We start from the raw sequence: 14,052 nt of genomic DNA on the forward strand, positions 1-14,052 counted from the left end.
TGGTAGAGCTTGGACCACCGATTTGATAAGCACGTCTTTTCTGCCTTCGACATGGAGCACCTCTTTTCTGGCATAAGACAATCTCTTCTCGCACCAGCCCTACCTACATCAGTGATTGCTCGAAAGAACTTATTAATATAGAGGGAAGCCGCCTGGGCTGAAATGCTAGGAAAAGAAGGGTTTCAAGTCTGTTCCCATTCAGGAATTGCATATTAGAAGAAGTGATGTTCACTAGCATTTGAAATGGAAGATACCGACTACTGATGGAAGAAATCTGGAACTGAGCACGGGCAATAGCTGACAGAACGTCACAGACCACAGAGAATAGGGCGCCCATCTCTTCACTTTCTTAAAGCAATGCGTAAGGCTTTCGGCTTTCACCTTTCTTTGTAAAACAAACCCAATATCTTGACTTCCCAATGTCGCCAATGTCGATAAGCCGGGTACCATCTTGACTTTCCAATGTCGCAAGTCAATCAGAAAAGGAGAATCTGGGTACTGTCAACCAAGTTCAGATAACCAAATAAACCAGTCCGTTATTATCTCAATCCGTATATTTTGCTTTCTTTCGCGCGGGAAGCGCAAGCCCTTGCTTGTGGGTCCTGATCGAGCAAGACTATGTCTTATCTATCTACACCTCTCCAAACACAATATCTTGAGTACCCGGAACCATGTTCAGTGCTGCAAAAGCGCAGTTGTAGCCCCCTAGAATCTTCGGCTCCTCGTTTTTATTCAATTATGAAATGACTCATTTTGATGGAGATTTGTAGCATCATTCAAGTAAATACAAATTGAGATCGTAGAAACATGAGCTTGTGATATAGCTACACCTAATTCCAGACCGGTTAATGCTAGAACTATAAATAAGGGACCAAGATCTCCTATGAAATAGAAAATATTATTCAGAAATAGCATAGTCCAAGCAAACCCACTTAAAATCTTTACTAAACTATGACCGGCCATCATATTAGCAAATAAACGTATTCCTAAGCTTAATGCACGAAAACAATAAGAGATTAGCTCAAGGAGTACTAAGAAAGGTGCTAATGGCAGTGGGACTCCCGCAGGTAATAAGAAGCTAAAAAAATGAAGCCCATGTCTTTGAAATCCAACGATCGTAATGCCTATAAAAATGGAAAATGAAAGAGCCAAAGTAATGAGAAAATGACTTGTCACTGTGAAGCTAAAGGGTATCATACCCTGGGGATTACGAAATAACGAAAAAGTAAAAGTGACCGAGATGCGAGGGAAAAACTTTTGTTTCACATTTCCGGAAAGACCACCTATTTGTTCGTTTACCAGGTTCAGCACGAAATCATAAATAAGCTCGACCAAGGATTGCCATGCATTTGGCACTGACTTTCCACCTCCCTTTTTCGTAACGACAAAAAAAAAAGAAAAACGACCAAAACGACAGTGAGCAGCATATACAAGACTTCATTTGTAAATGATAAATAAAAGTTGCCCACATGAAGATCAATTATTGGGATAATGGCAAATTGATCCAATGGGGTTTCCGGGTAGGCACCAGGCAGATTCTGGATAAAATTATCCATACCATCACCCGCCCGATATCCTCTAATATGCCCTGCCAAGTTTCGCCATTTCGGTGGCGGGCTCCCAATACTGTTCTAGCTAAATTGACTGCTCCCTGTTCGGACTCATTTTGGCCCAAATACTCTTCTATTTGTAAAACTATTGTGACGCCGGCAATTCGCTCAGGCGTTGGCGTTATATCCAAGTTTGGCGTTATAGCAAAGTTCTGAGAGATGTTGGTTGGAAAAAAATCATGTAGATCGGGAAGACGGGAACACTTACTACGAATTGGTTGATTCGTTGTAATAGCAGCAAATAGCATATTTCTATCCTTCATATCCGTAGAAAGAAATCTCATCTCCAGGTAACTCCATCTTTTTCAGCTCTGCTCGCTCACTTTTGAAAGGAAGACTTAGTTTTAGACTGGCGTTGGTTTTTCCAACGAAACGAATAAGTTTTGGATTGAGATTTCACATAAGCATTGCACAATGATCCGCATTAGGCGGGGAGCAGCAATGATACCGCCGGCCAGGAATAAGTACTTATCCCTCTTATACTTAAGAAAAGAGAATAGAAGTGGTTCCTTTTCTTTCTATACGAGATTCGACGATTTCGTTTGTGTTCATGTTGGCATAGGAGAACTACTAACTTCCGCCATCTGCATTAGTTACGTTAGCGTAGGTAGGCGGTTCTCATGCCAAAGGGGAAGATCTCGCTCAGCCAAGTGCACAACCTGAGTAAGTACACTTATCGAGGAGTGATAGGGCAGCAGAGTTTGAGGCAAAAAAAAGATTTGGGTGGCTATGGGTGATATGGGGAATCTAACTGGTATGTGGTAAAGGTTTCACAAAATGTAATGAATTTTTAGTAATATATTTTTGTACATCTTTTATTTTCCGTAGCAACGTACGGGCAATTTAGTACTAGTTTTTTTTAAATAGGCAGGACAAATTCTCACCGCTCGTTCCTAGCCTCCGGGAAGGTCTCTGTGATGTGTCGCTTATAGCAAGCAAATCAACTCGCATTGCTCGCACGGGAGCACCCCGCTAACGATCGCGCGTAGTTGGCCGACCCATTAGGGCGCCTCGCATTGCTCGCGCGGCAACACGGCTCGCATCGTTCGCGGGGGCTCCTATTGGATACTCATTGTGTCCAATTGAGCGCGTGCCGTGCAGGGGGACACGGCTAAGCCAACCCACTGGCACCAAAGCAAGTGAATTCAGCACAACAGCAAGATGCCAAAAATCCCAGAAAATCACCAGGGAAGAAAGGGAAAAGAAATGAAAAAAACCAGAAAAAATGAATGCCCTGGAAAAGGAAACTAACCGAATGCAAAATGGTCCTCAGGCCATTACATCCCTCCATCTGGGAATTGCCCCACCATTAAAATGGCGAGTGGGAGGTCCTATTTGACGCAAACAAAATCAAAAACAGGAAAAGAGTGAAATTATGAAGAAGCTTAATTCATGCACTTTTTTAAAAAAAATTGGGGCTTTTTTCAAAAATATGAACATTTTGAAAGTACTTTTTTTGAAAAATTTGTGAACATTTTTTGAAATTCATAATAGTCCTTGAAAAAAATGATTTCTAATACCAAACTATTTTTTCAAGATTTTAAACATTTTTTTGCAATTGTAGAATTAGAAAAAACTAAACAAAAAATGATGATCCAAAAATCCTAACGAAAACAAAAAAAGAAAGTGTAAAAGGAAATAAAAAATCGGTCCAGGAATGTTCTAGAAAGTTTTCAAAATGGTAAAACCGGACAAAACCTGTTGTAAGGTTCCTAACATCGGGAGCCACGTATCTGCTTAAATGGGCAGGACCAATATCTCGCCTTTCATTCCTAGCATCTACGAAGGACTCCGTGATATGTGTCAAGCAACAGGCAAATCCTATTTAGCGCAGCGGGCGTCTGTTAACGTGCGTTTTCGTTAACTGGCGACTGCAGCGCACACCAGCTCCCTTGCTGGGCCGGCCCGTCTAGAGTTTTTTCTTCCTGTGTTTTAATCCAAAAAATTAAAGGCACTAACACTGAATCAAACCCACGACCTCCTTCACAATCAACACGCCACAACCAACAGGCCACTAACCAACTTGTGCACTGTATCTTTGTTTTACTCTTTTATTAATTTATCAGTTTGTTTTGTTCTTTTTCTTTTCTTTTTTTCTAGGTCTTTTATCTTTTCTTTATTTATTTTCTTAAATGCGCGGTTTTTTAGTTCGTGAACTTTTTCATCTTTTGATGAACTTTTCCGAAAATTTGATGACCTGTTTGCTCAAATCAATGAACCTCCATTTTGGATGAACTATTTTTGAAAATCGATGAAGCTTTTTAAAATCTGATGAACTTTTTTTTTCAAATTTGATGAACTTTCTTCAAATTCCATGAACTTTTATCAAATGTGGTGAACTTTTTTCAAAAATTGGTGAACACTTTCCAAATCTGATAAACTTTTTTAAGAATCGATGAACTATTTTCATATTCGATGAACTTTTTCCAACTTCGCTGAACATTTTTTGAAAGTTTTGTGATTTTTTGTTCAAAATCCGTGAACATTTTTGCATTCGTAAATGTTTTCATTTTTTATATTAATCAACATGAACAAAGTTGAATATATGTTAATGTTTGTACCAAAGGAAAGCTCAAATAGAGTTATTTCCTATTAATAGGCAACAAACTGGAGAGAATTCCTTATTTAGCCCTCTCTTAAAATTTGATTCCCTTTTTGGCCCTAAAAAGAAAAATCTTCCTTTTTTGACACTCAAACTTCATTTTGTTCCCTTTATGACATTTTCGTTAGTTTTGACAACTAAGACCGCTAAATACGACATAAAAAGTCCATTTTACCCTTGATGTATTTTGTGACCAAAATTGTGAACTGGAAGTCAAAAGCAATGGCAATATGAACTGGAATATATTACCGAATGAAACAAAATCTGCTATTTAGCATATCCGCGTAACAATTTTTAATTCAAACCATATCTTCAATTTTAATTGAAAAATTGCATAGAGCCTCCCTTGTATTTTGATGCCATGTTCCCTGTATAGTTCACATATGAACAAATTATCACATATTTGGAGCAGCTTCACATATATGCGAACAAAAGAATCACACATACTTGGCCCAGGTTCACATATATGCAAACAGTCCACATATTTGGTCCTCCACACACATAAAGGTGACATACAATAGTCCAGGTCCACAACAGGTAATGCTCAATTATCACTATGCTACCGGGGCAACACCTTTCAATTTGTGCCTTAAAACTATACAGATTATCAAAGCTTGTGTCCCGATCACCATATAGTTCCTTCAAGGCTAGCAGCTTACCCATATATACTCTCTTGTAGTTGATGTTGATTTCATGGTGCTGACGGCAAAGAAGCTGATTCCAGTAGTGTCTTTAAGCTTCTTTCGCAATGCCTTTGGTCCTAGAGTTGCATCCTCAATTAGCCAATCCTTTACGTGCTCACATATCGACCGCTTGGTTGCATTCTTCACATTCTTTTTCTTTTTTGTACTAGAGCAATCATGAGAATTCTTTCTCACCTACAAAAGACGAACATAGATCAGTAAATAAGTTGAGTTTGGATCCATCCTGTGAAAGCAAAAGACCCATCTCTAAGTACATTGATGCATCTTCAATCCATCTCTAAGTACACTGTTTTATATGAACAGAGTTGAAACAAATACTCAAATCTAGAGAAGAGAGGCACTTACCCTTCTAGCCATGCCGGAGTACTTGCATCTGTGGCCGTCGCACCTTGACCGCCCTCCACCTCCCCGCCAAGGCCACCCTCCGGCGCCGCACCTTGACCGACCTCCACCTCCCCGCTATGGCCGCCCTCCGACGCCGCACCTTGCATGTCCTCCACCTCCCTGCCATGGCCGCCTTCTGGCACCGCGCCTTGACCGTCCTGCTTCATCCCGCCATGGCCGCCCTTCGCCTACCCGCCATGGTCGCCCGAGGACGAGGCCGGTGCAGCGCCGTGGCCTTCCTCCACCTCACCGTCCATCCCTCCACCCGTAGCAGCATCGGCCACGCCCTCCTCCATCCGCTCTTCCAGCCTCGCGCCGCCGCTGTGAGGGTTAGGGATCGAGGAGAAGGGGAATCGGGAGAAGAAGGGCTCGCGACGGTTTGGTGAGCGGGATTTTGTTTTTCTGGTTTTTCTTTTCAGCTTCCTACAACAAGGGCGAAAATGACTTTTCAAGTCGCGGTTGCCAGTGTGAATAGCAAAAACTAACAAAAGTGTCAAGGAAGAAAAAAATGAAGTTGTTGCGTCAAAAAGGGAAAGGTAAAAAAATTTAGGGCCAAAAAAGGAATCAGATTTTAATAAAGGGCCAAATAAGGAACTTTTATTCAACAAACTGAGCTTGGTAATGTGGTGAAGGCTCAGGAGCGTTGGCCGGCGCTTGCAGCACCCAACAGGAGCGTTCGCGTACCGCATAGGGGAATGCGACCGAGCCAATCCACTGGCACCAAAGCAAGCGAGTTCAGCACAACATCACGATGCCAAAAATCACAGAAAAGAGCGCACTTCGGAGGACGAGGCCGGTGCAGCGCCGTGGCCTTCCTCCACCTCACCGTCCATCCCTCCACCCGTAGCAGCATCGGCCACGCCCTCCTCCATCCGCTCTTCCAGCCTCGCGCCGCCGCTGTGAGGGTTAGGGATCGAGGAGAAGGGGAATCGGGAGAAGAAGGGCTCGCGACGGTTTGGTGAGCGGGATTTTGTTTTTCTGGTTTTTCTTTTCAGCTTCCTACAACAAGGGCGAAAATGACTTTTCAAGTCGCGGTTGACAGTGTGAATAGCAAAAACTAACAAAAGTGTCAAGGAAGAAAAAAATGAAGTTGTTGCGTCAAAAAGGGAAAAGTAAAAAAATTTAGGGCCAAAAAAGGAATCAGATTTTAATAAAGGGCCAAATAAGGAACTTTTATTCAACAAACTGAGCTTGGTAATGTGGTGAAGGCTCAGGAGCGCTGGCCCGCGCTTGCAGCACCCAACAGGAGCGTTCGCGTGCCGCATAGGGGAATGCGACCGAGCCAATCCACTGGCACCAAAGCAAGCGAGTTCAGCACAACATCACGATGCCAAAAGTCACAGAAAAGAGCGCACTTCGGAGGACTCGAACTTACGAATTCCAACTACCCATCGCGTGCAGCTAGCCACTTGAGTTGTTCGCAACTATTGAATAATGTGGAATGAGAACCTTCGAGAGCAGCATCATATTCAAAACGTTATTGATTTTTTTAACATATTTCGAAAATTATGATCAATTTTGAAATGTCATTTTTTAAATGCAAATAATTTAGGGTCCATCTGGCGTGCTTACGCCGTCGCGGTGGTGCAACCCCTTTGGTGGCGCATCAACCCATGGGCTTAGAGTCGGAGGTATATGCCGGGTGAACATGGTGTGTCCGCTAACAATGAGTGGTGTGCTTGTTGTGCGAGGCAGAGGGCGTGGGAGGCGTGACAGCCCTCACGGAGGAGGCCGCGTAGGCGGAGTCGCACGTCGCATCGGAGCTGGTATGGGTAACCGGCACCCCTCGCACTGCGCCCGCGTCGTGGTAGAGGTGTCGGGCTCTAACCACGAGGGGTCTATCGTGGATCTCAGATCGCACAGCGACGTCCAGGACACAGGCTCCAACAAGGAAGAGCGGATCAAGCGAGACTGTGGCACTCGAATGCGTGAGCCGGCCCGTGCCCCATGTCCTACTCTTCCTCGCCGATGACCGCACCATCACTCGGGGGGCTTAACCGGTCACCGGACATGGACACGGACATGAAGGCGAACTAGTATCGACGAAGATTAGACTAGGTTACGTCGCATGTAGTTGTATGAATTTAAGGATTTGGTAATGAGATATTGGGTTGCGAAAGAGGATATTTAAGGTGTTACCGGTCAATGTATGCTGACGTTCGAGGTGTCGGAGTAGTTGTACGCTGCTGCATCTCCGACAGCCGCCCAACGTGTGGCGCACTGAAAACCACGTTGCAGCGCGCCCATCGTCTTGTTTGGCGCCGCGGGCAGCGCTGACTCCAGCAGACGCGGTTAAATGCAGCGCGCGTATAGCTCCAGCAGCGTGCGCTGTCGCACAAACACTCTGGACTACGGTGCATATGCATAGTTAGATAAATTTTATACATAGATATTTCATAATACATAGATAAAACGATACATCGCATAGATAGATAAAGAACTACGATGCAACTAGATAAAAAAAACTACGATGCAACTAGATAATTAAACTACGGTACAACTAGAACCTATTCCCATTCGTCCTCATCATCATCATCCTGGTGGTGTTGTCCGAGGTATCAAGCCAAATGTCATCCCAACGTTCATCGTTTGTCCCGAAGAACGACTTCCCACCGGTGTTGACGAGATAGCACTGCGATATGGCCAGTGCCTTGCGCCGATGCTTGTCCGCACGCTCCACGCGGCGCCTTGCCGTCCTCTTTGCCCAGACGGCGTTCTCGGCGGCGACGTCCTCCGGGTGGCGCCGACGCCACTCTGACATGGCTCGCTCGTCCTCCTCGGTGATGAGGAGGCGGCGCTGCAGCCGACGGTGGTCCTCACGGCCCTGGTCTGTTATCAGAGGAGGCGGAGGGGCGACGCGCTGCGCTTGCTCGCGCGTGTAGACGTCGTCGAAGTTCATTTGCGCGTGAGGCCTCCATAGACGCCACGCCGCCGCGTCATACGCGCGGGCGGCCTCGTTCTCGAACATGCCGAGGCCGAGGCGGAAGTCACCGGACCGGATCTCGGCGTAGTAGGCGCCGGAGGGGCGCAGGCGGACGCCGCGGTAGCCCGATGATCCCCGACGGCGCGGCGGCATGGTGGCGCGATGGTGGCGGGGCGCTGAAGCGCTGAGGAAGCAGAGGAAGCGGCGAGAAAGCAGTGGAAGCAGGAAGGGAAATGCGCGCGTGGCAGTGTGAAGCACCGTGTGGCGAGCGTCGCATTTTATAGGCGCACCGTCCAAATCTACCGTGCGACTGACAGCTTTGTCCCCTGCGCGCACAAATGTTTATCACGTGCGGCTGTTTTCCGCCTCCGCTGCAACGCGTGAAAACTTCATGCGCGCGCTAAATGGGCATTTTATCGCGCACGTGTTTTTTGGTGCGGCTATTGGAGATGTTCCAAGGTCACTCACATGTCCAAGTTCGGTACTATTGCAAGATTTAGAACGATCGCCAAATATCAAAATCCATATAAATATTGTAATAGGTATATAGATATAATAGATGCTGTCTGCACACTGCTAGTGCTACTACAGAAGAAGCAGACAATTGAAACCGTAGAAAAGCAAACTTTTGTTTGGACCAACAGCACGAGAGGGGAAATGTACTGCAGGCTGAACTGATTCGAGCACGGAGTCATGGTCATGGAGTAGGATCAGCTATCTATGCGGAATAGAGCTCGGGTCTGGAAAGCCTCGGCGTCGGAACGGCGACCAGCGGCGTGGCCTTCTTCATGACGATGCCGAACTTCTCTGTCAGGTCCAGCGCCGCTCCCTCCGGCAGCTCCCAGTCGAAGGCCTGCAGCAGCATGGCCACAGAGTATGCCGTCATCCTCTCGGCCATGGCGATGCCCGCGCAGATCCTCCTCCCCGACCCGAACGGCACGTAGTCCAGCTCGCTGCCGGTGAAGTCCACCTTCCGCCCGCTGTCACCGTCGCTCGCCTGAGAGGCGAACCTCTCCGGGATGAACTTCGCCGGATCCTTCCACGCAGCGGGGTCCCTCATGATCGCCCACGCGTTGACAAACACGCGGCTTCCCGCCGGGACGCGGTGGCCGCCGACGGTCGTGTCTTCGCTGGGGCAGTGCGGCACCATGAGCGGCAGCGCCGGGTGCAGCCGGAGCGTCTCCTTGACCACCAGATGCAGATAGTGCAGCTGCGGGAGATCCGATTCCTCCACCACGCCATCGATACCAACCACCGCGTCGAGTTCCTCCCGCACCTTCCGCAGTATCCCCCGGTTTTGTAGCATCTCCGCCATGGCCCATTCCACCGTGTTCGACGTCGTCTCTGTGCCCCCAACCACCATATCCTATCATCATCACAGGACACATGCACGTAAAAGAAATCAATTAAGCGTGAGACGCGAGAGTAGGTGTACGGATTGCTAATGGAGCTAGCTAGTGACTGATTGGTTACCATGAGCAGGGCCTTGACGTTGGTCATGGTGAAGGCGGCCTTCCCGTCGCCACCTTCCTTCTCCATCTTGAGCATGTATTCGAGGAAGTCTTCCGCCGTGTCGCCGCCGGCGTGGTCGGCCTCGACCCTCTTCTCTATGATCCTGCCGAAGATCTCGTCGAACCGCTCCTTGAGCGCGTCCGACTTCTTCCGGATTCCCTGCAGGTCGAACGGCGCCAGCGCCGGGAAGAAGTCTGACACGTTGGGTGCGCCGAGCATCTCGGTGATCTCCGCGACAAGCTCCCGGAACTCCTTGCCCACCGCCGTCCGCTCGCTCTCGGTCCCTATGTTGCCTCCCCACAGCGTGCCGGTGATGACGTTCATGGTGGTGAGGAACATCTGGGCGCCGACGTCAACCGGCATGCCGGCGCTGGCCATGGAGTGCAGGTGCGCGAGCGTGGCCCTGAACTCGCGGCGGCGGAGGCCGTGCACATTCTGCAGGCCAGCAGGGCTGAGCATCTCGCGGACGCAGACGCGGCGGAGCAGACGCCAGGTGGGACCGACGGGGTTCCAGACGATGTTCTGGCCACCGCCGTAGGAGATGGAGCGCGCGGCGTCCGGGATGTCCCGGTTGGAGAAGACGAGGTCGTTGTCGCGCAGCACCTCGCGGGCCAGCGCCGGGGAGGTGATGACAATACCCAGCTTGGAGCCGAGTCGGATGGAGAAGATGGGGCCGTACTTGTTGGCGAGGCCGGCGAAGTAGGTGTGCAGGTCCGGGTCGAGGGACAGGAGGCTGCCCAAGAGCGGCAGGCCCCTGGGGCCCGGCGGCAGGCCGCCTTCGCCCCTGCCGCGGCCACGCCGGATGGTGGCGACGTAGAGGAAAGCAGCCGCGAGCAGCGCCCCGTAGAGGAGCGTCGTCGAGGTGGCCGCGTCCATGGCTGCGCACGCTGCGGTGGTGGTAGCTAGGGACTGAGACAGGGAGAAACAGACGGCGATGGTGCGTGGCGGATCCTGATTGGATTTACGGGCGAGGCGGTGTTTTCCACTTGGCTTTCTCCAATAGGCGTTGGTTGGTATGGCCGCGTGTGGACGGGAGCAGCAACGAACGGGGGCGTCGCGTTTGTCTCGTCCCGGCGGCGAGCTGCCAGCTCGCGGAGGGAAAATGCGAGGGACACTCGTCGTTGACATCCATGCAATACTTATCGTTTGCTCTGCCAATGTTAGCGATTAATGGTTGTGCGGCTGATCCCGACTAATTTATGGGGTGGGGGTAGTGCGGGCTTCCGATCGAGATTGACCAGATTGGCATCTTCGGATGTGGACTGGAGCAGCCAAGAACGGGATGCCTCGCTTGTCGCCTCACGGCAGCGGCCGCCTGCTGCCGGCCGGAAAAAAATAACCGAGCGGGGAAACTTAGTGGACCACTCCGACTTCTTTTGATAAAGGGGGCATTTTATTGACTCAGAAACAAACACAACGAGCACATATTCGGTCTCTGCATAACTAGAATGCACATAAACAATACAAACTCATATAAAAAATACGTCAACAAATAGCAAAGACATATAAAACCAAATCTATGCATAGACGATGAGAAAACACTCTAAAGCGATAAGATCTGCAATCAGCAAGCTACAACAAAGACCGAATCCGCACCAGCCATTTAATAAGACCACACGGACAGCGAAGCTCTTCAACAACAACGCCTTCAGGAGGCATCAATGCTCAAGCGACACTGTCACCGGATCCAACCATCAAAGCAAGAATCTAGCTTTTCACCGTGAAGAATCAGTTCGAGGAAAACCGAGCAATACCTTGAACAAGGTAACGACTTAATATCGCCATTGACAGGTATAACCAACTCGGGTCATGTTGGGAATATAACTACTACGTATGACCCGCCCAGGAGGGGGCCGGGTCATGCTACGGGCGACTCAAGATGAAGAAGCCCAAGATGTGAAGATGGCGGTTCTTGAAGCAAGCTTATTGAAGGCCCAAGACCCGGAGGCGACTTAGGGCCCAAAGGGATAAGCCGCCATATGTTTAACTTGTTATGTAAGGCAAGTGTTGTTAGAAACCGAGCTGGTCACGTTGTGTGAGCCGACCGGGACTCTGTAAGCCGTAGGCCTCAACCTGTGTATATAAAGGTGAGACCCGGCGGCGGGTTAACTTAAGAAACAAAAGATCAAGAACTAGGTCAAGCGTATTCGTTTCCTGATAATCGGAACACAAGCAATACAACCTAAAGTAGGAGTAGGCTTTACCTCGTTGAGAGGGGCCAAACCTGGGTAAAACTCTTTGTGTTCTTTGTCCCATTTTAACCCCTTCAAGTTAACTTAGCGGCGATGGCTCCATACCTAAGTCCTCTTGCTAGGGCATCTGCCGTGTTAAGTCCACGACAGTTGGCGCCCACCGTGGGGCCAGCACACGGTGGTTTCGAGTTCTTGAAGGGCAACTTCCCAGGGATCAAGAGATACGCTATGGGCCGGATGACTAAGAGTCGCCGCGGCATGCTCTACATCGACGACGCGGGCTGGGGTCCCAAGGCCGGCTCATTCGAGTACGGGTACCAGGTCCCCTTCGGCGGGATTAATGTCTTCATCGGCAAGATTGGCGAGTCGGAAGTTGAGCCGGACACCTGCAACGACATCGTCGAGATGGCTCAGCGTGCGCGACCCGCCAAGATTCAAGCCGCCCTGAAGCATGTCTTTGTTGGCTTTACTCAAGGAGTGGATCTTGAGGGAGGATCGGTATCCGGTGGAGAGACGGTCGTCTACTCAGGCGATGAGTCCTCAACTGGCGAGACCAACTCCATGTATCAAGTGTAGAATGGTAGGCTTGGGGGCTGTTCCGACGACGACAGTATTCCGGACCCCTATGAGCCGCCAAACCGGGTTGCGATATTCATGGTCGGTACATAGTCGGTGCAGAATTCTTCAACTGCGGCAGCAATGATCTCTGGTTCAGCGACTGCTACGGCAGTCGGGGCAGGAGGCCTAGTGCGCCCGCTGGCTCAAATTTTATCTGACCTATTGGAGGCTCTAGCAACGTTGTTGACGGTGGAGGTAACCCCAGCGAACCAAGCGCAACATAATGTGAACATTGCAAAGTTATATGATGAGATAGCTCAAGCTAAGGACGATCTTAATGCTGAGAACACCCAGATGGCGATGGAACGAGCCGCCTTCGAGAGGGAAGCAGAGCCGATTCGAGCATAATTTTTTTGCTTGAGCTTGGACCAGAACACATCAAACACTGTCATTAACAGAAGGCATACAAGTCGTTTACCCCCGGTTTACGATGCGAGAAACTTTTTCAACACGCCTGGGGCAGGAACCAGTAACCCGCTTGTTGTGGATCGGGCTGTTGAGGCGCCTACAGCTGGAGCACCGGTTCAGCCACGTACTGCAGACCCCACGCGTTGGAACTTGACTCCTCCTCAGCATGTTCTGACGCCCACGGGTTATTATTCTAACCCTCTGGATAACATGATCGCCGCGACCACCTGATTGGCGGCTCTCCCTGTTCAAGATGAGTCACCAGCCGCGATGGAGATACGGCGAGCCGGAGAGCTTCTCCAGACGGCAGTGGCTCAATAGGCAGCTTATTCATACAGTCGTGAACATACTCATTTAACTCCACGTTCAAGCCGGAGTTATAGCAGGCACATTGACTCGCCAGCAGTGTCGAGCAGTGAGCGGCACCACAACTAGCCTCGTAGGCCTGACCCGCCGCGTGCTGGTAATGATGCTCAGGCTTTGGTGGACCAGGGCAGAGCGCAACATGAGGCTGAGCTGGCGGCTCAGCAACAATCTCCAGTTTACCCATCGGCTTCTCTAGAGGCAGGTGTGACCTCCAGAACCCTAGGCGTGCCATGTTTAGTGCCGACTCTACATAACAAGCGCTTGCCTAAGGATTTCAAGGGCCCTCGCAAGGTGCCTAATTACACGGCGGATCAACCCCTAGAAGCTTGGATTGAGAGTTATGAGATGACTATGGAGATGCTGGATGTTAGCGATGCTGCATGTGCTAAGTATTTCACCATGATGTTGGATGGGTCGGCGCATACTTGGCTGAAAGGTTTACCCCCTAACTCCATCAGGTCATGGGCTGAGTTGAAAGCACGTTTCATTCAAAAATTGAAAGATACGTGCAAGCAACCTATATCAATTCTAGACTTAGACTCTTGTGTCCAGGGAGAAGGCGAGTCAATAAACAATTGGGTGCGCCGGATCTCAATTGTTATCCATTCATTAGATAGTATCAACATTGGTTCAGCCGTCCTGATGTTGGAAAAGAATTATCATTTTCTTCCTCTTAAACAGAAGCTGGGGCGGCTTAAGCGCAACTGCAATGATATGGGGGAGCTCATGGCGG

At 49.2% G+C, this 14,052-nt stretch overlaps 1 protein-coding gene and 2 pseudogenes across 1 annotated transcript; all 3 read right to left on the reverse strand.

Moving 5' to 3' along the window:
- Window positions 1-704: 704 nt before the first annotated feature.
- LOC119338476 lies at window positions 705-1,571 on the reverse strand (annotated as a pseudogene).
- A 6,236-nt stretch (window positions 1,572-7,807) lies between these two features.
- Window positions 7,808-8,376, reverse strand: LOC119341518 (annotated as a pseudogene).
- Window positions 8,377-8,726: 350 nt separating this feature from the next.
- LOC119337358 (flavonoid 3'-monooxygenase CYP75B137-like) lies at window positions 8,727-10,889 on the reverse strand. Its single transcript, XM_037609475.1, has 2 exons — window positions 9,697-10,889; window positions 8,727-9,589 (listed from the first exon to the last, which is right to left on the reverse strand). The coding sequence occupies exons 1-2, from the start codon at window positions 10,861-10,863 to the stop codon at window positions 8,942-8,944; spliced, it is 1,815 nt and encodes a 604-aa protein (XP_037465372.1). The 5' UTR covers window positions 10,864-10,889; the 3' UTR covers window positions 8,727-8,941.
- Window positions 10,890-14,052: the final 3,163 nt, after the last annotated feature.

This window comes from Triticum dicoccoides, chromosome 7B (genome assembly GCF_002162155.2).
Source record: "Triticum dicoccoides isolate Atlit2015 ecotype Zavitan chromosome 7B, WEW_v2.0, whole genome shotgun sequence".
NCBI lineage: Eukaryota > Viridiplantae > Streptophyta > Magnoliopsida > Poales > Poaceae > Triticum > Triticum dicoccoides.

What these genes read in the sequence shown, in the direction of transcription:
- LOC119337358 (XM_037609475.1), bottom strand. Translation starts at nt 10,863, where the DNA reads ATGTCAACGACGAGTGTCCCTCGCATTTTCCCTCCGCGAGCTGGCAGC. An exon ending in ACGTCAAGGCCCTGCTCATG is followed by an intron (nt 9,590 to 9,696) that starts GTAACCAATCAG and finishes TGATGATGATAG; the next exon opens with GATATGGTGGTTGGGGGCAC.